The 27,269-nt window shown below is 42.7% G+C and overlaps 1 protein-coding gene across 1 annotated transcript; it reads right to left on the bottom strand.

Moving 5' to 3' along the window:
• Window positions 1-1,876: 1,876 nt before the first annotated feature.
• On the bottom strand, window positions 1,877-26,554 carry LOC146574268 (arf-GAP with GTPase, ANK repeat and PH domain-containing protein 1-like). The gene is made up of 20 exons (XM_085273779.1): window positions 25,828-26,554; window positions 24,038-25,268; window positions 17,139-17,197; window positions 16,966-17,053; window positions 16,565-16,650; window positions 16,316-16,457; window positions 16,102-16,236; window positions 15,849-15,970; window positions 15,486-15,644; window positions 9,379-9,462; window positions 9,004-9,108; window positions 8,763-8,910; window positions 8,047-8,175; window positions 6,889-7,026; window positions 6,697-6,756; window positions 6,299-6,450; window positions 5,903-5,993; window positions 5,040-5,262; window positions 4,560-4,860; window positions 1,877-4,132 (listed from the first exon to the last, which is right to left on the bottom strand). Exons 2-20 carry the CDS (start codon window positions 25,182-25,184, stop codon window positions 3,851-3,853), a joined length of 3,651 nt encoding a protein of 1,216 aa, XP_085129905.1. The 5' UTR covers window positions 25,185-25,268; window positions 25,828-26,554; the 3' UTR covers window positions 1,877-3,850.
• Window positions 26,555-27,269: the final 715 nt, after the last annotated feature.

Genomic DNA, 27,269 nt, shown 5'->3' with positions numbered 1-27,269 from the left:
AGACTCAGTAGAGGCCTTTAACGAGGACTTTGTTGCGTCATAAGATCTTATGGTAGTTGCGTATTGAATGATTCTGCTGAATGCCAAAAGACTCCGGCTGTCAGGAAAAAAAGGCTCTCAGCTTGTTTGAAAACAGGAACCTTGTGTCTGACCATGTACTACAAAAGTTTGTAGTCGCTGACAAATGTCCCTGTTTTTAACGATGATACACGATATGGACAAAAGTGTTGGGCCACATTTCTTAATCTTTGAATTCATGTGATTTCAGTCTCCTCGTCACAGGTGTATAAACAGAAACACAGAGGATCCAGTTCAATTCAGTTTTATTTATATGGCACCAAATCACAATAACAGTGTCCTCAAGGTGCTTTATATTGAAAGTTAATATAATAATAGAGAGAAAACCCTAAAAATCACATGAAAAACTCCCTTTTAACAGGAAGAAACCTCTGGCAGAGCCATGCTCAGAGGGGCCGGGGAGGGAGACAGGACAAAAGACACTCTGTGAGAGCTTAATAATAACTTCATAATAATTAGTGATTAAATGCAAATTGGTGTAGCCATGCAGCCTGCCTTTACAAATATTTTTGAAACAGTGGGTTGCTCTGAAGAGAGTGGTACTGTAATAGGTTTCCGCCGTTGCAACGATGAGTTGTGAAATTCCACCATCAAATGTAAATGATATTAATGCAAAGTGGATGTTTGGTACAGCAAAATGCCGGATCACATAAAGTTCCACATCTGGGTTGCTGAGTGCTGAGGCACACAGTGCTATCAAAGCTCTGTTAACTCAGTTACTGCAGAGCTCCAAACCTCCTCTGGTATTAACATCAGCACAAAAACTGTGCACTGGGAGCTTCATAGCATGGTTTTCCATGGCTGAGCAGGTCCTGTAGGTGTAATGTGTAGGAGGCCTTGTAGTGTACCGTTGTATTCTCATAAAATAACTTTTTAATTGTTTCGAAATTTTAGATAATGGCATGTAGTATCATTAATCATCGCAATCACTAATTATATTTACTAGAATAGCTCCAGAGGTTAATTTTCAGCTACTTTTAGTCCTCCGTTGATACGCTGTGTCACTTATTGTAAAGCTGACTGATCATTACCAAGACCTTTTTACAGTTAGGTTGGCACTCTTCTGATTAGTAGAGAATTGGTTAGTTCTGTGTCTGGAGCATCAGCCTTGTGGGTTCAATGATAGTTTCAAATTGCCCCATTTAAAAATAAAAAACTTTCCTCTGAAGCTCGTTAGAGTGTTCTTGTTCTAAGAAGTGAAGGCTATTCCATGTGGGAAACTGCCAAGGAAAACTTAAAGACTTCAACAGCATGCACGTCTCCCCTCACAGAGCAGCAAAACTGGCTCTAACAAAGAACAGAAAGAGAAGTGGGAGGTCCCGGAGCACAGCTGAGCAAGAGGAGAAGTACATCAGAGTCTAGTCTGAAAAACAGATGCCTCAAAGGTCCTCAACCGGCAGCTTCATTATATGGTACCTACATGCATCAGTCTCAGTGTCGGCAGTATAGCGGGGGACTCCAGAATGCTGTCCTTCTGGGCAGAGTTGACAAGAAAAAGCCATAGATTCCTTTACTCAGTGTCTTTTCCTTATCCATCTTTATCGTTTCCTTGGCCATTCTCAGATTTTCGACTAGCCAAATTTATATCTTCTAAACTTGCATTAGGGCCACAGTGACACTGACTCTATGTAGAAGTGTTTTCGGGCTTATATGATTATTTACTTTCATTTACAGTGTAATTCTAATATGTTTAACGTTTTTGTTCGATAAAAACAAGTCTTTTTTTTCGAAAAACTAAAACACTTGTAAGCAACCCAACATTTTAGTAGTGTTTATAATGCTACTAAACTCCAAGGTGTAAATTATACTGTTTATTAATAAGGGGACAAAATAAGTCAATAAATAACCCAAATCTGAACACACACACACACACACACACACACACACACACACACACACACACACACACACACACACACACACAACTCTAAGCAAAAACACCACAGCTTGGGCAGTAGCCTTAGTGTATTAATAATGAATACTCTGTGAATCATTGCATGAGTAAAAAAATACAAATGGAATACAAATGGAAGAAGATGTTTAAATCACAGACATGTATAGTCAGCTGAGCCTTCAGATAAACACAAGTTTATACGTACAGTACCGCAGGAGAGATGTTTTTATGCCGTTAAAAAAAGCTATTAAATCGGGGAACATTCCTCTGGTGCATGTTTACAAATATCGAATCGTTCAAAATCCAGGTTTTGTAGATGAGAGCCTACATCTGCATCTGGCAAACCCTACTTTCCCTTTCTATTAGACACAGCAGGAATAAAAAACAAAACACCCTGACAGTCCACCAAAAACTGCATTATCTGGAAAAACATGTTAGTATTTTAAAACAGTTAACTTATCTGTTTTTTTTCTCTACATTCGACCAAAATCAAGGCATTTCACTTGTTCATTTGCACATCTAGTTTTACACTCGCCTTGATAATGAGCTACTGCTGGAGTCATAATGCATACATCCTATACATTATTTATGTCAGACACACCGATACAAATGTAACATAAAAACCTCCCGTTTTGGATGTCAAAGAGTTAATCAGGCGGTTATCAAAGAATAACTGGGCCGGGGCGCTGTACAGTAAATCTCTGAACAGAGTAACCCTTGGATTTTTATACACATAACCAACTGTACAAATCATACAATAACACTCTGGAAAATTAGGCTTTTTTTTTTTTTTTAGAATCATAGTATTTTATCAATGCTTTTCTATACACGTACTCTGTTTATCTCTAAAACAGCCCTCCCTTTTTCATGTCGGCTTACACATCGTTTATGAGCTGAATTAGCAGCTGTGTTAAGCATAAACACACATTCACAGTCCAAATGAAAAACTGTTGCGATCTTTAACGCTAGAAATTCAAGATGCCCCTCAAATCTTAAAATTTATTGCAGCTCTTTACGTCTGGCCTGGAGATACTCTGATAAGCTTCTTTGAGGCCATTTTTAATGGAGTGGAGAATAAAGTTGAACACTGACTGCATTCTGAAACGTGAATCATACAATCTGATATAACTATGGAGGACTATAAGTGCCAAAATAAAAAAAAGTAAGAATACATTTAAATAAATAAATTTAAATTTTATTTATTTTACATTTTTTCCCTTTGCAACCTAATCCCCCTTCTATTTATTTCTGTATATTTCCCTTATTTTATATTTATTTCTACAATTGCCTCAGTTAAAGTGGGATCAGCTTTTTGTCAATTGGTTAATAAATGCCAGTCTGACAACAGAAAAAACTGCCTAGGGAGATCATTGAAGAACTGAAGATGCTATATCAGCCTGTCACATTTTATAAATTAACCTTTGCTTATATTAATTTTAATATAATTTTAATTGTATTTCATCTATATACATTTTGTCATTTATGCGCTGATTTTTATTTTGGCACTTTCAGTCCTCCATACAGGATAAATACATTCCTTTAAACCTGAATGCAGAGGCAGAGGATGTCGTATTCCTTTTACCTTACCGTCACTTGTAAAGCGTAATGAGAAGACTTTGCCTTTTTTTTTTGGTTAAATCGTTCAAGCAGATTGCATGTGGCTGTGTGATTCACAGTTTACACTCCTGATACACACACAGACACCTTTTAGAACCTCATCTGGCTCTACGAGTGCAACATCTGGCAACATGTCCATCAGTCCCGCTGGCCTGTGTGGACGCGCAATGACACTATGAGGGTAAAGTGACAAACTCACACACACAAACATATACTCTAACACACTCTGACGCACAGGCTTTATGCCACACCACATTTCGGTTATGACACTGCTCTTCTGGAGGTGCTGTAACTCAAGCTTGTGCCGCCGCTCTTGTGCGAGATCTTGAGTGTCGTGGCAACCGTCAGGCTTGGTGTCATGGCAACAGGGAAGCTGGATGTGGCTGCCGCTGCGAAACCGACTGTCGCGGCGACGGATGGGGGCGGCTCGTTCGGGCATCCGTGCTGGAGCAAGATGTCGACACACTCTTGGCTGCCAGCGCTGTGAGCCAGAGCCAACGCTGTCTGGCCTTGAGCATCCCGATACCGAACATCGCAGCCATACTGCAGGCGGGAAAAGAGAAGAAAGCAAAGTGGATTAGATTATGTAATAATCCCATCCTCCACACTTCAAGGAAGTTTTAGAATGTGTAGGAAAAAAGTTAAGCCTGAACAGGATTGCCCTAAATGATGTCAGAAAGGTGCGATTAAGAGAGCTTTTGTACCTTTCAGACATTTAGATCACCTTCAGTTGTCTGCTGAGTCATCTATTTAGACCACTTTTGTTCTTTGCTGAGTGAACGACTCAGAGGAGGTAATTTTACCATTTTTGCACAGCTCTACAAAATGGTTTGCTGTGATGAAGAAATTTATAATCATTACCTAACCAAGTACCTCCACTGCAGCAACATCCCTATATATTTTTGAGAATACCTGCTTCGTAGCTGGACCAGTGTAAGATAAAAAAAAAGAGAGACAAAGGGAAACAAACCCAAATTAGAAGCTGCGTCATCACCACATCAGCCTGCTGACAGGCAGCGTGCAGGGGGGAAGCGGGCAGCCGCAGAGCTAAGAGCGACCGGGAGGAGCGTGCCAGGCTGAGAGGGGCATTAATGTCCTCCTTAGTGCAGTGGGCCAAAAGTAGCAACAGCTTGGGGAGATTGTGCTCCATCACTGCCAACAGAAGACGGCCAGATAGAGTGATGTCTGGGCCCTCGCTCGTAGGAGGAGGCAACGGCGCCACAAACAGTTTCTGCTCGTATTTGGCTCTTATCCACGATTCCCGCTCCTCTCTAGACAAGGACAGAGAAACAAGTGAGTCATCAGCATTTACAGCTGACAGATGACAGCACTGGACTTTCCAGTGGACTCAGAGAAAGAGCTGCACAGCTCATGTGTCCATACTGTAAAAAAAGAAAACTTGTGTATATATATATATATATATATATATATAAAGATGATTTGTCCTTACCGTGTAGCATCGGGTGCTGGTTTACGGTGGCCCATTGTGCGTGCCTCCCATATACTGTTGACCATGTGGTTGCCGATAGCACTGAGAACCAGCGTCAGCTCTCGTGGCAAATCATCCAGCGCCAGAGAGCGAACCCGTGACAGGTGAGTCCCCAGGTTTCTGTGGATGCCGGAACACTCGATGCATATGAGAGCGCCCAGATTCAGACTGGCCCAGGTCGGATCTTGAAGAGGTAGCGTGCACACAACAAATTAACTTCATTTGAAACTGACAGTCTACCAATTTCATTTGGCTGCGTGCCACTAAAATGCGCCCGATCGGCCATGGTGCACAACAGAAGAGTCTGAGAAATCAGCATAAAAAAAACCTCAGCATTAAATTTAATTTAGATCTGATAAGTCATCAAAATTCTTTATCTGGCCCTCAAACAATACAGAGATCATATGAAAAATGTGGTACGTGTGGGATGTGAAAAATACCACACAAAGGCACATACAGTAAAAATATTTGCATTCACACTCCATTGTCTTATCTCATAGCATGCGGATGAATGACTGTTTTCAAATATGCTAAATACCAATTTAAAAGTTAAAAGTACCCCGCTTTGAACGCTCTAAGGCACGGAAAGCTATTTTCAGACTGTCAGATGGAGGAGGGTCATACCCATTTTCCACGGTGATTGTCCACATTTGTTCTAGAGTCCGAACACAAAGAAGTTCAAGTCCGCAGCAAATTATTTTCTCCTCGCTCTATGCAGCTTCTTACACCAACAACAAAAGAGGTCTCGGCTCTGATTAAAACTTCCAAACGTGAAAGCAAACAGAGCAGTCAAATTAGGGATGAAATAGGCAAGCATGACTTACTGGGAGCGTCACAGTCCACACAGAAGTTGTTGCCCTTTGCATTGCGTATCGCCTGCAGAGCCACTGCATCACTCTGGCTGTTCCTTCGAGCCTGTGAGAGGCAAACAGTAACCAGAATAAATGAACTTGTATGAACTCTCCTGTTTAAATCTATTTCTGCAAAGAAAAAAGTGATGAATGACCGCAGTCATTGTACTGACAGTAACAGAAAGAAAAAAAACAACAACTTAGGGTGGATCTTTAAAAAAAAAAATCACTGTTCTTGTTTTTTCTCAAGGAGCTTTTTATCTGCAGGAAGTCTGTAATATTTACCATTTGTCACTGGCAATAAAATGAATGAATGAAAAACTAGATTGCTGTGTGTCAGAGAGTGAATGTTTTCCTGTCGTTTCTTGCCTTGTTTTTGCTGCTTTCACACAGCTGCAGGCTGGCCAGGATCTGGTTCTCGATGGCTTGGACCCAGGAGTCCCTCTCTTCCACACTTTGTGCTTCAAAATGCCACGTCTGACCAGTGCTCGACACAACGAGGAAGTCAAAGTTATCCTCGTCTGAGACAAGAAAGACAATAACACAGAGCTCAGATTTTTTTTTTTTTAATGATTTCTGGATGCAGAAATTTGAGCAGTAGGTTATTAACATCACTTCAGGATCACAGTTGTGCATAAGCAAGGTTTAGTTTTATGCTGCTGATCTGCAGGATTTAATTGATTAATTGTCAATATTTTAAATTAGAAGCTTGACTCTTAATGTGATAGCCTGGCATGTGTGGAGGCAGCGCAGCTGATTTATATTACCTGTCTTGCTTACGTTTCTTAAGCTACCAAAGCTTTTGAGTTTCCACATTTTGCGCTTAGCTGCATAAGAGAAGAGAGAAAATATCAGCGAAAAACACAAAGTCTTCGTCATGTGTAGTAAAGCTACAAATATCATTAGAAACATCCCGATCGGTGCCTATGAAAACATATTTGAAGCTTGTAATCATTTACCATCTGCTTGGCCGGCGGTGGCATCTCCTTTCTGATTCATGCTCTTCTTTCTGCGATGCTTTTTTCTGTCCGTGACAGGGGAGGCAGAACCTACGTCTTTGGTAGAGGAAGAGCTCGAGATGCCCTCAACTGCAGAGTCTTGTAACGAGCAGACAGGATAACAAACGTAAAATTACTACAACCCTGTTTCCGAAAAAGCAGGACACTGTATGACTTATACACAGAATGCAATCATTCACAAATTGGTGGAAATAGTAAAAAAAAAAAATCAAATGCTGAAACTGAGAGATTTTAAAGTTTTTCTATGTTGTTTTTTTTAATAGGTGCTCGTTTTAAATTTGATATCAGCAACACCTTTTTAAAAGGTTGGTGCAGGGACATGTTTACCACTGTGTTGCATCAACTCTGGGCTTATGAGAACTAAGTGAAACAAATGTTGTTGTTGTTTTAAAAGAGAAATATTTTCCCATCCTAGCTCAAAATACTATTTCAGCTGCTCAATATTTCAGGGCCTCATTTGTCATGTTTTTCTTTTCATATTGTTAAATTCGCTTTCAATACTGCAGGCGGCACCTGAGCTCTTTTGCTGTGGAGCCACACAGCTGCAGATGGTGAGGAATGTTTTGTCATGCTGAAAAAAAAAGCAAGACATTTCCCGAAAATGACATCATCTGCATGGGAACAAACCCTTTGTACGTCTTTCAGGCCAAATGCACAAATATCGTGCCACGCCTTTATGGATGCTGGCTTCTGGACTGTATGCTGATACCAAGCTGGATGGTCCCTCTTCTCTGTAGCTGGGAGGATGCAGTAACCATGCCACCCAAAAATAATTTCAAATTGTGACTGGATGGTCCACAGAATAGTTTCCTACTTTTTCTCAGTCTAGCCTAAATGAGCTTGTGGCCTGAAAAGGTGACAGCCTTCCTAATTTTTTTAAAGAATGTTTTTCTTTCTCTGCAAAGTAAAGATTTTTCTTGCATTTGTGGAGGCGACGTTAATGACAGTGTGCTGTGAAGTGTTGCTGAACCCATGCAGTGAGGGCTCAAAGATCACAGCCACGCTGTCTTCGTAGTTTTGAAACATTTTTAATAACATTTTGTTTTTGTTACATTTCAGAAATTTCACTGTCTTACATGTTTTTAGTCCCATACTCACCAATGCTTTGAGCGTGGTTAGATAGTGTGGAAGGACATCGCTGCACACCTCTGTTACCCCTCAGGAACAGGGCACCACCCAGCCCCTCCATCTCCTCAACTTGCAGGAGACTGCTTGCACTCATTGGGACTACAGGAAGAGTAGCAACCATATAAACAACCACATACTTAATAATAAAGCAATTTAGTCAAACACTAAATGTGAAAACAAACAGTGACGCTTTCTGACACTTGCATGCATTACTGATTTAGTTTCCCCACACACTCTTAAAGCACTTGCAAAATTCCTTATGATGCTGTTTTGTAGTCTTGCAGAGGTTTCACAGCCTGCTGCAATTTCCCCCCGTTTGCACAAATGCTTGACCCCTCCATTTACAACCGTCTTAAAATACCAAGAACAATACGTACAAAGCAGTTCTGCAGCCTTCTTTTCTACATATCTACATTTTTTTTTTTTATCACTGTCTCTAATAGAAAAAGGTCATCAGGTAAAATATTTCATCTTATCAGCTCCACAGAGAAAAGTACCAGCATGGAGATTTAAAATCTTGAGCTTCTTAGATTAGCCAGACCAAAATCTGTTCAATATCACAGTAACTTTAGATGACATAATTAATTTACACGAGGTTTATTTAAATATACGGTATATAAGGTTTAGCTATTGTGAGACGTCTAAAGATTTTTCCCTCTTTTGTGTACCATAGAGAACATCTTTACCCTCAGCTCCTTGAACGTCTTTGACCCGTCCGTTAAGCCCAGCTGGGGGGGCGCAGGCAGGGATGGCGCGAGGCGGCCGCTTTCCCGGCACCTTCACTGTCACTCGCAGCAGGTCCATCTCTTTCCCGGGGGCATTCAGCATGTAGTCCTGCCAAACCAGACATCAGCCATTACCATCAAACATCAGTCGTGCTTTCAGCAGCATAATGCTCTGGAGCGCTCTGTTAACACGCCGACTCACATTGACACTGGAGTGATAGGACAGTATGCCATCATTGGACAATGTCACATACTTCTTCTTCCACTCTTTGTTGAGCGAGTTCCCACTGCGCTTCAGCAAGATGCCCTTACAGAGGCGACAACACAGAAGACTGTCAATTTATTGCTAATGTCTCAAGTGTTCATTTCACATATTACGGCAGCATAATGAAAGCTGGCTGCCAAAAACACCCACTAACTATTCATCAGGGCAGAATGGGAGCTCACAGCACTTCATCACGCCACACGATGAAATTGGCTTCACACGTCTGAAGTGACTGCTGGTGAGATGTCCTCTGCTGAGGGTCATCTGATACATCATATTTGTTTCTGTATCAAGTGCAAATCGGTGCCCTACCTGTTTGATGGGAATGGAGCGCCCGCTGCCCAGATCGCCCTTAAAGTCTGCGCTCCTTCTGTTTGAGTCGCTGCCTCTCCGGCCCTAAAGGAAGGGAAGGATGGACAATAACTGCATCAGGCAGGAATGGGCAGCTTACTGCTGATTTTAATTTATATTTCCCAGAGCTTCTGCTGGAAAGTTTCTGCTGGCTGTAAAAGCTGGCTTATAAGTGTGTATTTATAGCAACTGGTTCAGAATAATTGTCTGTAGCTTTACATGAAGCTGCATTAATCTGTATTTTTATGCAAGTGTCTAATCAAATGCTTACAGCTCTGGTCACTTATAGCAATAAACGCAGAGAGAATTACCACCCTAATTCTGTAGTTTTCCTCATCTGTATGGCGTCTGCAAGACCACTGTTTAGCTTTTCTGACCCACAGCTTTACTCTTCTGGTTCACTATAATCAACTTCAGCCCCAGACACAGGAGGCTGCTGTTCTGATAATCCTCTGAATAAACTGCCTGCCCAGTGTAAAAAAACACTGACAAAATGAGTGAAGGATTTCTATATATGTGGTGCATTTAGCAGCTTAAAAGCCAGTATGATCCATGTGATTAAACATAAGCATTAATTATTAGATTCAAATGTTGAGTCAGCCAGATGAGTAGGTCTCCAAGGTGATGCAAATATTTGTTAATGCAGGTTTTTAATGACATTTCAGATTGTTTTTCCCATAAGGCTGAATTTTCACAGCATTCAACAAAACCCCAAGTGAATATAATATTATAATTACATTATAGACATAATAGACATTACAAATATGCAATGTTTGTAATGGATATTACAGTACATGTGTCAGAGTCTGGTGGAGGCAGACTGTATATATTGTGAAGAGTGGACCCAAAATGCAGACTCTAAGGAACAGGGAACAAAACTTGAATGTTAACAAAAAGCAAGTCATTTAATATGGCTGGTAAAAAAGGTACAAACAAAGGGCAAGGCAAACTAAAGTAAAACTAACATTAACCTAAACTGGGAGAACTAAACAAACAACAAGAAAAACCTAGACATGAAACTTGGAAGCATGGCATGGCATGGCATGGCATGGCATGGCATGGCATGGCATGGCATGGCATGGCATGGCATGGCATGGCATGGGATGGGATGGGATGGGATGGGATGGGATGGGATGGGATGGGAAGCATGGCGTGGACAACAGACGACCTGACAATGAGACACTGAAAACAGAGGACTTAAATACACAGGAGGTGATTAGGGGAAGTGTGAACACATGGAGGAACAGCTGACTGACATGAGCCTAATGACAGGACAGGGGAAGTGAAACATATATTGAAACATACAATGAACAAAGAACACACGACTCCTTCAAAATAAAACAGGAAACATGAGACAGACATGATAATACAAACTTGATAACATAAGACACGCAGCATGAAACACAAAGGGTGAGGGAAACTTAAATACAGGGGAAGAAAACACAAGGAGTCTAATAACCAAATGAACTTCGCTAATCTAATGAACTTAAACATAAACAACATCCAAATAAACTAAAACTTAAAACGCTGGGTCAACAGACCCAGGAACATGACAACATGAACTCTGCCAGTGTATTGTCTTTGACTGTTTTTTTTTTTATTTTTTTTTTATTTTTTTAAATGACATCAGAAACAGCAGTATGCGACATTACGTGATGGCAGAGCTTCAGTTCATCCTTTGTCATTTTTTTTTTTTTTTTTTTTTTAATAAATAGGACAGGGGGAATGAATGAGAGAGAGAGGGGGAGAGAAAGAAAGAAAACCAAAGGGGAGAAGAGACGGTGAGAAGGGGGGGGAAGAGAGAGAAAAAAAAAAAAGAACTCCTGGGTCACCTGTATGGAGAAAAAAAAACAAACAAACAAAAAAAACAAACAGAGGAGACAGCAAACAACAAAGAGTAACATAATAATAGAGAAAACAAAGCACCATCACAATAAACTAGCTAGTCATAGATATCAATATTTACTAAATAATAAACGATATTGTGCAGCACGCAAGATAGACAGCGCACAGTGTGCTTTGAGGCAGCAGCCAAGAAAGCTTTAGTCCGCGTCTGTGAATACCCATGTGTGCATACCTGTGTGGATCAGCATGCTTGCATTCCAAAGGTTTCTCCATGTAATGATCTGCTAGGGAGTGTGGGGGGGCCACAGCCCCGTCCTCCAGGGTGTGAAGCGGGTATGGAGGAGATCAAAACTCCAGACATCCAGAGGCTCCCAGAACACAAAAGACCATGGAAGACCAACAGAGGGGCAGCCGCGCCACTGTTCCAGTAAGAGCTGAGGAGAGTCCCAGATGAGGGCTCGCCCAGCAGAAGTCAGGGGGAGTTGCAGTGACGCGCCCGTGAGCTCCGCCGGCCCCCAGCTGTGCCTGAGTGACCGAGCCCCAGGCCGAGAGGCCGGGGGCACCCCACCTCCAAAGGGGCCCGAGCGAGCCCCAGGCCCCAGGCCCCGACAAGCGGCCGCCAAGGAGTGAGCCGGTGTGTACCCGGACGCCCACCCCCAGACACAAAGAACCACCAACACACCGACACCTGAGGGAGTCCGCCACCGGCAGGGGAAGTGGTGGTGGGTGGAGATAGGCCTCCAAACCTTGGAGGGCCTGAGGTGTCCCCAGAGAGGTGGCGTCTGATACCCAACCTGACATATAGACACAGACATACAGGCACACACAGACACAAACATCCATTCCCACCCTCATACTCTCATATGCACTCACTCCACACTCAACCAACGTGGAGACAGACATAAAGAGACGCTGTACACACGATCACACTCCCCAAGCGTACTCTACAAACCGGGTCTAGGTACCCTTGCCCCTGGAGGGGGGAATTGCACCCAGACCCAGGTGGTGTTACCCTTTTCCCTGCGGTGGGGAGAGGCAGACCACCCCGACTCCGCAGCAGCAGGGAGGCCCCACACTCCAGACCGCAGTCGGACGGTCAACTCCTCCTACTAGCCCTCCCGCTCCAGCAGGGCGCAGAGAATGGGGGTGAGAGAAGACTCCAAACCTCCCTCCACCCGCTCATTGTAGTGTTGATGCATGTGTGTTCTAAGGTGCAATTAAAACCCAGGAGGGCATGGAGCTACCTGCCAAGGAGCAGCAGGTAAGCGCATAGTCCCTCCTGATAGCCCTCAATGACTAAGTGTATTTAAAATTGAGAGGTGGGCAACGACGTCAGGGGTGAGGTATACACCCTGATGGTAATTTGGACTCCGTGATTGTGCCCACCCCCAAGATCCTATATGTATGTGTAATGAGAGTGTGAATAATGTGAATGTCTAAGTTGTGGGATAAAATTGAGGCAGAGGCAGCCAGAAGGGGACGGGGGGGGGGGGGGGGGGGGGGGGGGGTAGCCTCCTCTGCACCCTGGTGACATACCCCCACTCCAAGGCCCTGCATGTGTGGGTGGTTGTGGAGGAGCGGGAAGAGGGAGGCAGCTGGAGATGGGGAGGGAAGGAAGGGAGGGGCAGGTAACCCCTCCCTGGGGCCAGCTCCCCCGCTGACCCCAGTAGGCACTCCCACCCTTCGCGACCCGCCAGGGAAGGGGGGCCCAGGCCCATCAGACCGGGGCCCAGTGCAGTAGCGCCCTCCGGCCCCACAGAGCCCGGGACAGTCCACCCAACCCCACCACAGAGAAAACTGCACCCACCCCACCATCCACACATCTTCCAGACTACATAAGACGGTAAACGCCCAGGCTGAGATCTTCCTCCACCTCTCCTGTATCTCCCCCTCCTGCAGAGAGTTCCTGAAGAGAAGAAAGCTCCTGCAAGATGTGACCATCCCCCCCACCAGTTGAAGAGCCCCCCAGGCGGCTCGACGCACCGGCGGCACCCTGCTCCAGGGCCGGGCCCCCATGCACCCACCCGCCCACAACCCCGGCAACACACCAACCAGGACCCAAGCCCCCGAGGCCCGGCCCGGGCCCCAGCCCAGAGACGGAGCGCCCCCAGAACCTCACGCCCATCCCGGACCCACCCAGGGGCAGCCAGGTTGCCAGGTCAGTAACCCACGTCCGTCAGCACAGACCCTCCCCTAGCCCCGCTGCACGCAGCCGCGAGGAAACAGTCACCTGAGAGCCAACAGAGCCCCCAACCGGACGTGACCGCTACCCCGGGTTGAGCCCCCCAAGGAAGATGCCTCCGGGGAACCCCCCGACGCCCTAAGCCTGTCCCTACCCCCTCACCAATCACAACAGTGAAGGCGGGACCAAACTATGACCCCCCACCCCCACTAGGTGATGGAGCTGATAAAAGGGGCCCAGAGCAATTGATCTAATGTGGTGGCAGAGGCTGTATCAAGACTAATGTAATCTAATAGATAATTTCTATATTGGTTAGAATTAAGATTATTTTTATTTTTCCAGTTCATGAGGACTGTTTTCTTGGCTATGCATAGGGCAGTGAAAACCATATGGGCGATATTCTTTGCTGAAGTGACATTATCTAAGCTGCCCAGTAGACACACTAAGGGGGAGGTTGGAATGTTACATTTCAGACACTTTGATAAGTCTTCACATATCTCGTGCCAAAACTTTTGCACTGGTGGACAGAACCAAAGAGCGTGGATGTAATTGTCTGGTGTATTGCCTTGACAGTGTGAGCAGTTGTTGGAAGATGTAAAGCCCATCTTGAACATCCGATGACCTGTATAGTGCACTCTATGAAGTATTTTGTATTGTATTAATTGCAGACTGGGATTTTTAATTAATTTAAAGGTTTTTAAGCAAATCTGAGACCAGAAGTTTTGGTCTAGGTTGACTGATAAATCTGCTTCCCACTTTGCAGTAGGAAGGGATATTGATTCATCTAATTTAGAAAGTGTTCTGTATATTTTAGATAATAATTTGGGGGATTTAAGAGTAAGAAAATGTGCCGCACTTAGTGGTGTTTGTAATTCAACTTGACTGAGGTTAAATTTCTTTTTTACTATGGATTTAATTTGTTGATATTCTTTGACTGTTAGCCCCACCTATCTCTATATTACTCTGCTCTATATTATTGCAATGATGTGGAAAAGTGTTCAGCCATCCCTCATGTCTCTATATTTCAAAATAAAGGGTGGAAAATGAGAAAAAGATGCAGTGATATACAAACATAAATGGAAATATGGTATGGCATGATATGTATTCTTTAGCACAGTTTAAACTCTCTTAGGCAAGTTTTCTTCTAATTTCTATAAGTAGTCTTCAGGAATAGTTCTCCAGGCTTCTTGACGGACATTAAAAGCTCCCCGTTGGATGTTGGCTGCCTTTTGTTTTGTTGTCTGTCAGTTTGAGCTCACACTACTTTAATAATGTTCAGGTCCGGGCTCTGAATGATGGGGATCCATTGTGTGTTTGGGATCATTACTTTTTTGAAACAGCTTGTTAGTAACAAAGTGGCTAAAGATAAGTTTAAAATATGTACTAAGAAAGTGTCAAAAAACAAACAAAAAACACATTTCTCTGAAAATCCCTTGAGAAAAACTTCAGAAACCCTGGAGAACTATTACTCAAAGCAACTGCTACAAATCCTGGCTACTTGGAAGCAAAATATAAGGAAATGAGGAATGGCTCAAGACTTTTGCCCAGTACTTATCTAAAGCATGCAACAAACTTTCAGCATCATCAAAATTATATTTTGAACCACTAAGCTTTTCCAATGTGACCGAGCCGATGTCAAGTAATAATTTGCTGCATAGTTACCTGAATTTCTTAATTCCACAAACAGAAAAACGAAGAAGTCAGTGCTTCAGCTTTGATGAGGAAAACAATTTTACTGGAATTATTTTGCATCACTGGACGCAGCTTGTGCCTACAGTTAGCTGATAATTTAGCACGCTGTAGTTAATGTAGGGTCACTTCAGCTTAATTAGCTGTCTGTATTATATAACTTAAGACCACAAGTATGTTCCTGCATTGGGTTTGGTTTGTCCTGCCAAGTGTTTACAGCTCATTTTCTAAACATGGAAACCTACCGAAGGGTTGGCTTGGAGTAAGAAAAAAAGTGGAGGAAAGAAGATTGACAGTAAAAATGCAAAAGGGTCTCTAAGCATGATTGGAGCTTGCACTGAGTAAAGTTTACCGCAAATCTCGTGGTGCGTCTTCGGACGCTACGGACCAAGACAGGTGTAGTACCGTCCTGCTTCTCCCCTCTCAGTGTTCTGCCAATCTCTTTGTGACTGATCACAGGAGTGGAGGGAAGTGAGGACGAGTAGTCGCTGCTCTGCCCACCGTTACTCGCCTAAAGAGAGGGAGAGAGAGGGAAAAAAACAGGAACAGGAGGAGGACGGAGGAGATGAAGTGATAATTGAGCAGAAGGAGCAAATAGCTAAGCCTGATACAACAGCATGCACACTTTAAAAATAGCCTGACAGCAAAATGAAATACAGAAAATAGAGTAACAAAAGCTGCTTCTTATGGACAACAGGTAAGGTGCTGGTTTTACCTGTCCTGGAAAGACACCGGAGACTGGGGTGGAGCCTCCAGAGTGGCTGGGAGAATTGGGAAGAGATTTACAAGAAGCCAGTAGGGCAGCTTGTTTCTTAGCTGCCATGATCTTCTGAGCAGCTGTGGCAAAAAACAAACAAACCCAGAAGTTAAATTAAAAAATGAAACATTAGTCCCCAATAAAATTCATATTTGTCCATCCTCTACAGCACCACACACCATATAGTTCTGGATATGACGGACGTACATACCATCCGTGAAGACTCTGTTCACATTGAGGCCGTACGTCGCACAGGTTTCATAGTAAGTGCAGCGCCGCACGTCTGAGCAGAGCTGTCTGGCCCTGGCATCATCTATCACTCTGGGGTTGGTGCTGCTGATCTTATCTGGAATAAGCAAAAATCACCCAACTACAACGAGAGTTCATTATAAAGGAAGCACAGATGCTGAGCGTGAGCATCTTACCCTGAGTGCCGACAACTATGAAAGCGATCTCAGTTACGGGCCGATGGATTGCAAGCTGGTGATAGATTTTGTAAACTTCCTGGAAGCTGGCCTCATTTTCCAAACTGAAGACCAAGATTACTGCGTCCACCCAACTTGCAAACTAACAAAAGGGAAAAATAATAGCAGTCAAAAAGTACAAGAGGGAAGAAATACTTACTCTTATTAAAAATAAGCCCTCAAACAAGTTCAGCTCGATTCTCCACCCACCTGAGGATCCGGGAGTTCTGTCTCTTCTCTGATTATCAGCAGATGGCTCTGACCATCAACTAGCACATCCTTAATATACTGGCGTCCTGGCAAATATTGGAACAAACAAATGTTTTTAAAGCTTTTACATAATAACTCATTTGATATTTACAGCACTAAAATTGTGATTAAAGTGATTAAAAGAATGATCCTGGATCATCTAAATCAGAAACAGCCAGCATCCATCTGCTGGAGGAGACTCAGGTGTCGCTTGTCGGAGATCTGACTTTAATAGTGTTCAGCCTTTACCTTACATTTTAGAGTTGAGATGACTGTTGTTGTCAACTATATAAGTTAAACCAAATCAATCTGAACTGAATTCACAAAGCTCTGCTCTTAATGGGTGGAGATGTTAAACCAACCTTCTGAGTTCTCCAGTGGGAGGTAACTTCCAGTTAAATGTCTGTGGACCAGAGCAGACTTCCCACTGCACAGACCACCCAAAACACCCTGAAGAGCAGAGACAGAGAGAGAAATGATAAATTCAATATTAAATCCACAAACTGATTTGTAAAAACTATAGTCTCCTGCTTACCAGATGTAGCTCTTGCACAGTTTGGCTCATCGTCCATTCTTGACTGCTGGTGCATACAACTGAGGGCAAACGTTCGGAGCAAAAACAGAGGAAGACGGGATTCATCGGTGAAAAGTTGAGTTGAAACACAGGAACAAAAACAAACAAATATATATAACGTGATATAGGACATAAAGCACTTGGGTATTCCTCTGCTTTGAGTCTATGTGCTATTTTGGGTGGTATTGCTCCTCACATTCATTTTTGAGGGGTTTGTGTGAGACGCAGGCAGCCCAGTGACTAATAAAAACTAGCCTAAAAACAGGCCCAATATTCTAAGTTGATAGTTTTTATAGGGGTGTATGTGCTGATCTGGAGTCAGTTCGGTAGGATTTAGTATAAATACATTATTCATCCACCCCTGACCTTTATCTTACCCAAGTCAGGGTTGCATGGGGGCTGGAGCCTATCCTAGCTGTCATCGGGCAAGAGGCAGGGTACACCGTGGACAGGCTGGCAGTATGTCACACGGTTATCATGGAGAGATCATGGAGGCAACCAGTACCGCTCATATTCACGCCCATGGCTAATTTAGAGTCGTTGGTAAACCTAACATTCTGGATCGCGAGAGGAAGCCGGAGTCTTCGGAGAAAACATTTAGACTCCACGCAGAGGGAGCACTCGGCTGGCCGATGGATTCAAAGCCAAGACCTTCTTGTTGTGAGGTGATGCTAACCACTGCATTACTGTACTGCCCCCTAAATAAATAATTTGACTTAAAATATAGATTTATATTTAAACATATTCTTGCTATTTTTATGCAAAATAGCTCTACTCAACCCTTTAACACAACAATTCAACCCTTGGTAACATTTTACAGCAGACTTAGCAACCATGAAGTTGCTTTTGATGATGAGTGAAAACCACAGTTAGTTAGCCTCATTTGAAATAAAAAAAAAAAAAAAAAATATGACTTTAAGTGTCTCCAGCATTGTTACGGTCTAAAACAGTCACTGGATTCAGTTCAGAGTCAGGATAAAGCAGAAAACTATAATAATAAACCTTGAGTTTCTAAAACACACACAATGTCCCAAAAACACTTAGCAGTAGAATGATTGCTGGCCAGGTTTGGCCTAACTATCTGTGGATCCAACACAGTGAGCAGCATTAATGTTCAAGCGCCCCCATCCACCCTCTGAGCTCAAAGAGGCTGTCACTCCCCCAACTGTGAGCACCCAGAAAATTAAATCAAGTGTACAAATGGGCAAGTCTATACGAGTTAGCCAGCATGGCAGGTATCTTTACTTTACCCTAACATTGTTAAACCACCTTCTTTTCTCCCTCTTACTGTGGTTAACTGGCAAAACCAACCTTAACGAGCCATTAATTCTTTTATTCACCCTCGAAGACTAAAAGAAGAAAAAGAAAAGAGATATGAGCCAGCTGGAGTGAGATAATTCATTTTATTCCCTGTGCAGTTCCCCTCATTTCATGAATTTTATAGAAGTCAGTGTCAACTGAAACAAGACCGAGTATGCCACTCGGTGCTCTGTGGTATCGAGAAGATGAAACCTGATTCAAAAGGCTTGTGATGGAAGATCGTTTGCATAAGAAAGTCAAATAACCTAAAGTGGGTTAAGATTTGAGTCAAATATAAGTCACAGTGTTTCAGAATTATTTGTAGAAACACGTATGCTCATGCAGCATTCTGCGAAATAATGTTTTGTTGAGTAATCCTCTAACACTGGACTCAAGGAACACACAGATTTACTGCACTGGAGATTTTCCTTGTATGAAAACAATCTTGAGGGCTGACTCTGGGTGTACACAGTTTGTTGAAATCAGTTTAGAGGAGGAGAGGAGACAGAAAGTAAATGTCTCTTTATGATAGCTAACTCATAATCAGCATCATTTTAAACTTGCGGCAGACGTCGGACTCTAGAGATGAGCGCACTAAATCCTCCGTCTGTTAACGTTGTTATTGTACAGAAAATGTGTTCACTTAGTTACTAGGCATCTATTTTTGTTCAAAATGTTGATGAGCCACTGTGAATTATAATCTCAATTCCCTGTTTTTAGCTGACAGGATTGGCACCAGGTGTGTTCTTCTGCTGCTGTAGCCCATCTGCTTCAAGATTTGAGATGCTCTTCTGCATACCTCGGTTATGACAGTGGCTATTTGAGTCACTATTTACCTCCCATCCTATATTTCATTCCTGAAGGAACTGTCTGTGAAAAACTTTCATACACAACACACCTTCTTTCATTGCATTTTTAACAATATATTTGCTACATTAACCACACTTTGTGGATTGACTAGACCCTGCAAAAACAGCTGTTTGTGTTGCTTTCCTGTCACTGCCTCTTAGCGATATGAACATCACCAGAACATTATGAACATTAATTCTCAGTCAACTATGATGACTGAGAATTATTAAAAACTGTCACGGTGATAAATGATGGCGAGAGTATGGCCAAATGTACCTAGTACATTGGTTAACTGTCATCATAATACCAAATCCTGTACTGTGTAATTCTATCACTCAGTGTAACCTACAGTCACAGGCTGAAATAATATTTTGTAGAGTGGACAAATTACATGATAAAAACTCTTTACCAGCAGCACAGACAGCAGTATTAGTGTGGGAGGTAGAGTACCAAGGCAACTGTTAAAATGTATTCTTATTCTTATTTTTGTTCCTCTGTAGCTCAGCCTTTAATTTAATTCTGAGGTGATGGATATATTTCTTTTCCAGACTCTACAGAAGTATAAATCACAAGTCACTTAATCTGAGCTGCAAAATTTGTCTTGAAAGAAATGCAAGATTCAGCAGGAATATTATATAATAACCTCAACTAGTTTCAGGCTTTATACCAGTGAGATCTATCTATCTATCTATCTATCTATCTATCTATCTATCTATCTATCTATCTATCTATCTATCTATCTATCTATCTATCTATCTATCTATCTATCTATCTATCTATCTATCTATATACACATATATACATATATACATATATATATATCCCCATGGGCTGAGGAATTGGCAGCCAAAAGAATTCTTTAAAACAAAGAGATTTTTAAAAACTTTAATTCATTTACAATTTTATTATTATCTGCAGCTTTTCTTTTACCCTTTAAATGCCTTTATGCGCTGCATTATAAATAAAGCATATCTTTGTAGCGAACAGGCTCTGGATCTGGTTTTATGGCTGAATTTTCCTTTGTTTTATCTTTGACAGAAAGATGTCGGTGAATGGACATTGAAAAAGAGAGAAAAAGAGGGGCAGACAGACAGACAGAGCCACAGAGGACACATGTGCAAATATGAAGCTGAAGGAACAACACAAATCCCCATCAGCGGGGGCAAAATAGATAGTGCTTACAGATGTACAGTGATGAGGAAACTGTCTCACCAGAGACAATGACACAGACATTTCTTGCACACGCACACACGCGCGCGCACTCTCTGAAGCTGGCAGGTCACGCTGAGCTGGGTGGAGCGAGCTGCAGCGTCGTCCTGGTTCCACGGGGACACAGATACTAACTTTAAACCGACTCCACTCTCCCTCGTCCCCATCTTTGGGCAATCCCCCCCACCTGCACCCACACTCCCCTCCATCAAGAGCGTCACACCACAGACCAAATAGCACCTCTCGCGGCTTGCTGTTGCCATGGCAACTCCATTTTCCAGAAGCCTCCATCCAAGCCTGGGTCTCTATACGATAAACGGTCTCTCATGGATACAGCGACGTGTGTGAGAGGCATGGAGACGTGATGTCCACCTGAAAACACGAAACTGCGCGCATCTCACATTCTGCCGGTGTTGGCCAATATTTTCTGCATCAAAATCACCGAGTTTGTCCGCCAGCAGAACGCTGACATTTTAAGCTGCAATTACAGACTCATCATGACACAACATAACGCTGACAAATGAATGGACTGCATTTGAAGGCTGATTAACTCCACGCACAGAGCAGGAAGTGGCGGGGACCCGCTCCCCTCGCTCCGCCGATGAACACAGCTCTGTGTATCCCAAACCTTAATTATTCATGTCCCACTTACTCCCGACAAATTATTCAGGGCTTACTCCAAATCCTACACACCCTGTCAAAGATTTTTTTTAAAGAAAGAAAAAAAATGAAAAATTGATAGAGTTGCATCATGAACACTGAACACATTTCTGTTTGTTTGATATCCCAAACATAGAGTCAAAGCACTCAAGACACATGACAGCATTTTCACATGAAAAAACCCCATCTTTGCTATTTACTGCTGTGATGGCCTCAGCTTTACCAAAGAGGAACAGCTTGTACACATTTGAAACACTCTTACTTTAAAAATCTCTTTGAATCTCTTCCCCTTCTCTAAGAAAGTTTGCTGTAATTTCCCCCCTCTTGCCATAGGTTTATAAATTCACAGTGACCTGATATTCTAATCACCTCTCCATCAGATATCCTGCAGGCCTACATCAGATCCAGCTTCTATTTTTAACTAAGATATTAACTTGACATTTACTTTTTACACTGCAAATCTAATGATTACCAACAAGCTTGTTTTCATCATCTATTACCATCTTAAATAGATGATTGGTCAATAAAACAAGGTGATATATTTAAATTGCTTCTAAGGTCCAAAACCGCTAAACACAAAGAGAACAGCGAATAAAAATGTGAAATGGTTGCAATGACTATCAAAATTGTTCATTTTTACCAGTTTTTGGACAGCAAGTTTTCTATTAGCAGCACAAATTCAAATCAAATCAAATCAAATCAAATCACTTTTTATTGTCACATCACATGTGCAGGCACACTGGCACAGCACATGCGAGTGAAATTCTTGTGTGCGAGCCCCACAAGCAACAGAGATGTGCAAACACAACAACACAAACGAGCAAAATACAAGAATGGCCAACCTGAAACTAATAAATATATGTACAATATATAATAGTGTATGCATTTCTGGATGTGTATACTAAATATTTTCCTACGTGTGTGTGTGTGTGTGTGTGTGTGTGTGTGTGTGTGTGTGTGTATACACATTTTTACAAATTAAATAGTAAAAAAAATAAATAAATAAAAAATAATAATAATAAAATATATAAAATATACAGAGTTGAATATGTGCAAAACAAGTGGCATTTATATACAGTGTGGAGTGCATAATGTTGCATAATGTTCATTACGGTAGCTGTGTTTTTCCCACTTGTGCCGTGAAAGAGTAATTGAATATTGAAAGGACATATACCACTTAACCTTAAAAACAAATACTCTTCATCCATAGAAAAACACTCAGGTATTTATTTTCTATGTCCAGATACAAAAACATCATTATTTGCTTTTCGTTGTAATTCTTATAAATTCTCAAAGGTATGCTATTTCCTCAGATGTTATTATGATTGCTTCTTCTTCTTCTTCTTCTTCTTCTTCTTCTAGCTACTCCCTTTAGAGGTCGCCACAGCGAATAATCTGCTTCATCTCCGTACCCCTAGCATCCTCCTCTGTCACACCAACCCTATGCATGTCCTCCCTTCACTGCATCCACGAATCTTCTCTGTGATCTTATTCTTTTCCTCATGCTCCTAGCAGCTCCGTATTCAACATCCTTTGTGCAGTGCACTATCCACTATCCCTCCTCTGCACATGTCAAAACCATCTCAGCCTTCCTCTCTAACTTTGTCTCCAAACTGCTCAACCTGAGCTGCCCCTCTGATGCACTCATTTCTAATCTTATCTCCCATGATCACCTCATATGTTTATGACTACATATTTATTATTATTCCACCCTAAAACTAACCTCAAATACACCAAGAGCCCACGAATAAGTGGAATTGTTTCATCTGATCTCACTAAATAGGAAAAGTTACCTATTAGCTTTAAGTAACTGGAACATTTCTAGCCCTTCGGGTGTTACCTACCATGCAATACAACAATAGTGACAAAGCTCACTTGTAAAGGTACCACATGTTCATGTTAGCTTTTTTTATTTTTTATTTTATTTACACAAGTCTTCTATTTCCCCAGAGAAACATGCAAAGGAAACAATTACAGAAGATGTTTCACACAAATCGTTAAGCCAAACTAAAGTAATGATAATGCATTTTTTTCCTCTATACTTGTGTCTGCGTGGAACTTTCACCAAGTGCTTCACATAAATTAAACGTGTGAATAAATAAGCGAGCGCATTCGAGCATAACTAAGAGGGGGCGGTTTTGTTTTTTTGAGGGGTTTAGCTCCACACAAACTCCAGAGAAGGCAATATACATGGGTAATAAATACGGGACCCTACTTAATTACACAGAATAAACTAATCATCTTAATTGGCTAATTTTTTTCCTCCCAAGGGACTGCTGTTGGGTGAAACAAAATATATCTGAAATGATTTTTTTGTTGTTGCCACTTTTACACCAGAGATCTCATTCATATTGTTCGCCATGTACAACAAACTCTGATTCTTAAGCACGTGTTAATTTAGGTCTGGGTCTGTCAAAAGAGTCCAGAAGAGTGAGACTGTCAAATAAAGGGGTGCTGGTGTGCTACTGTTTACAGCATAGGTGTCAAACTCTGGCCCGCGGGCCAGATTTGGCCTGCAGACTAATTACATTTGGCCCGCGAAGCCATACCAAATTACTATTAGAGCTGGCCTACTGGTATTATACAGCTAATATATATATTGTTTAGTATTAAGCTTTGCTTGTTCCATATTCAGTTTTTCAGCAAACGTGTTTGAGTCCATAAGAAAAGATTCATTCTTATATCTGGAGGAATAAATATATTTCAATAAATATTAACGTTAGCCCGCGACTTTGTTTCAGTTTTGAATTTTGGCCCACTGTGTATTTGAGTTTGACACCCCTGGTTTACAGCCTTCATTTGCATTTGTATGAAGAGATAGTAGATTCATGAGGTTGCCTTACCTTCCTCCTCACTCGAACCTCTCTCCACAGGTGGATACAGCGGAGGTGGAGTGTTGACGCCGGCTGGCACGCCTGCACTTTTGGTAAAAATCCCACTAATGAACTTGAGCATCTTACGATCACGAGGGGGAGGAGGAGGAGCACGGTGGATTGTTCCTCCCTGTCCCTCCTTTCCCTTCTTCAGGTCCTCGGAGAGGCAATGTAGGTCGCTGTTGTCCAGGGTACGACTTGTGGGCTTTCTCTGAGCCCTGGACATGTCGGTAGCGGATAAGGAAACGGAAACTGTCTTAAATCTCTCCCCCTGAGGGCTGTCCCGGGTCATTATGCCTGAATATCCTCCACTGACGGGAGCTCCGGGACGGATGAGCGCCCCCCTGCCATCGCTGTCGGCCCAGGACGCCCTATAAGGCCCCATGGTTGTAGCTGCTGTTAAGGGGGACTGGTCCCCAAAGCGGTTATCCCTTCTGTCCAAAGTCTTTGCAGAGTGATACAAGGTTGTTGTGTTGGTCTCTCTGAACTCCCTCCATGCAGAGTTACCTCCTGCGTGGGATCTCATCAAGACTTCAGGACGTGGGCTGACCTGTGATGGGACAGAAAAGGGGAGGCTGCAACGTGAACGACCGCTCAAGTCCGCTCCATTTTCACCCTTTAAGAAGAGCATGGGGGGCTCCCGGTAGAGCTCAGTCTTAGGGCGCAAGGCATCTGAGCGAGGTCCCTCTCTGCGCGCAGTTCCCTCTGTGGTAGTTCCTCCGTATACTTTAACCATTTGCTTGACAGGTGGGTGTTCAAAAGAAGCGTCTTTGCTCTTACCAACCGATACAGTGTCTTTTTGGTGTCCATCCCTCCTCTCAGGCTTCCCTCTGTTCTCACTAGGGCTGCCATACTTGACCCGCACCTGTTCCACTTCCTCTTTTACTTCTGTGTTTTCTTTTTCTGCCACTTCCAAACACACAGGTTCTTCCTCCCTGTCAGGAGTAATGTTCAGCTCCTCCTTCTCCTCCTCTTCCTCCTTCTTAGGGCTCCCTTCCCCCTCTGGAAGAGCCTCCGTCTGGCTTCCTGCTACATCCTCTGGCAAAGCCTCAACCTTCACCAGAGTGAGGGATATGAGGTAGGTGGTGCGTCTCTGTGGGTTGGCCGCTTTGCTCATTGGGACAGCAGACCTCAGTGCAATGACACCTGCTCTCTGACCTCAAAAGACCTGCACACCTCGGTCATGGCAACCAGGATGAGACTGAAGACCAGAAGAAAAAACAAAATCAAATACAGATCTGATCAAATGATGTGTGGCAGATTTTGGCTGATGTCGGGCTAATGCACTTGACAGTAGTCCAAGTTTGCTCTTAAAACCTTAATAAAAACAGGAAGTCAGTAATAAAAAATAGAGGAACACTTGAATTGCAAATTTATGGAATATATTCAGAAGGCTGACCCACTGGTGAAACAAGTCTAGACTGTTTTTTTTTGTAAATGCCTCCATTAATCCTCTTCAATGCACACCACTACTACTGGTCTCTACCACTGATTCATTCATAATCCTTCTCCCTCTCTGCCTTGCTTTCCTTCTTAAATTCATTTATTCAGAGCAAATCTGACACAGAGACACATGGATGGATCTAAATAAGGTATATCTTTCCACAGAGTAGGTGTCCCTGCCTCAGATTTCAGCCTGGAATTATGCAACAGTCTATACATTCATGACTGATCCATTTCTTGAATAGGGCTAATATTAATACTAGCTGTATAATGCCACCCTACTACAATATTTGTCTCGGCTTTTGCTCATATCATACCTTCTTTTTTTTCTCTCCCCACTGAAGAGTATCCATTCACGGCTTCGTGCACATTTGATCTGACGAAGAAATCATCCTGCCGCCGGATTACCATTCATATCAAATGGCACATCAAACAAGGCTGACAGAAAAGAGCTCCAACTGAAGATGAAAACAGGTGAAAGGGGAACAACAAAATGGAAATCATTCACTTGTCACGAAGCGTCTGGCAGCTGGAGCCTCCGATCGACAATGTCATGCATAAAATTATGTATGCACAGTGCGAGGGTCACTGAGAGATGCTGAAAAAACATCTGTTGTTATGTCTCGAGAAAAGCTAAAAAAAAAAAAAAAGAAAAAAGAAAAAAAGAAAGAGGGATAAAGTAGCCCGATTTCCACAACCCAAGCAATGCTTTCTTCTGCATGTATGCCTCCTCTGGAGAGCAGCTCCTCTCGGTCACTGCATCCTCTCCTCCGAGTGCCTCATCCAATTAGCAAGTCAATAAAATGTGTCTGTGAGGCAGAGGAAGCCCACCAGCTCACCACAGCCCCTCCTCCTTTTTTCCCTCCTTCTTTCCTCCTCTTCTCACTGCCACAGAGCCATGGAGCCCCCCTGCTTACGCGCCGTTAGCCTGCCGCACAACCACATCCACGCTGGATACGGCTCGGGCAATCAGGCTGGGGAATGAGCAGCTTGCTGTGAGGCGGTGGTGGTCCTTGCCCACCTTCATCACATTTTCTTTTTATCTGTGCCGACACACACACACACACACACACACACACACACACACACACACACACACACACACACACACACACAAAGAGAGACAGGAAGGAGGGAAAAAAAGCCTCAGCTCTACTCCTGCCAATGCATCTGCTCTGTCTCTAGCTCTTTCTCTCCGCTCTCCTTGTGAGCAGCTCCTGCTTTCTCTCTCTGCCTCACTTCATGTCCTCTTTGAGTGAGAAAGTAAGGATGTACAGGATGGATCGTTTCTAAAGGGGAAAAAAATTAGAAAGATATAGAAAATGTTAAACAGAAGATAGGTTTTTGAGGGAGGGAAGCTATCTACAGTAACAGCAGGAGAAATGGAGGGAAAACTCCAAATATTGATGATAAGTTAGGTGGAAGACATCAGAGAAGATACAAGATGCGGAAGGACAAAAACATACTTTAGAAGTAACGCAATGCACAACCTTCAGGTAGAAGGTCCTATTTTGTCTTGTCTCTTAATCATGAACCTGTCAGCATCAACAACATGACTCAGGGATCAAGCAAACGGCTTTCTTCTCACACTTACATTTAAACCTCAGAGTCACAGTTGTTGTTGTCTCGATTAAAAACAGAAGATCGAGCCGTAAAACCTATGGGCATCCGTATGTTATGTTAAAGCCTTTGTGGTTTTAAGATATTTACTAAACATATTGTGATTTATTAAGGCTGCTGAAATTATAATAGTAGCATC

This window comes from Mchenga conophoros, linkage group LG5 (genome assembly GCF_057382185.1).
Source record: "Mchenga conophoros isolate Kocher_MC1m ecotype Shallow Benthic linkage group LG5, M_conophoros_male_GT1.1, whole genome shotgun sequence".
Lineage (NCBI taxonomy): Eukaryota > Metazoa > Chordata > Actinopteri > Cichliformes > Cichlidae > Mchenga > Mchenga conophoros.
Note: the sequence above shows the minus strand (reverse complement) of the source record. Positions and strands in the feature narration are given on the sequence as shown.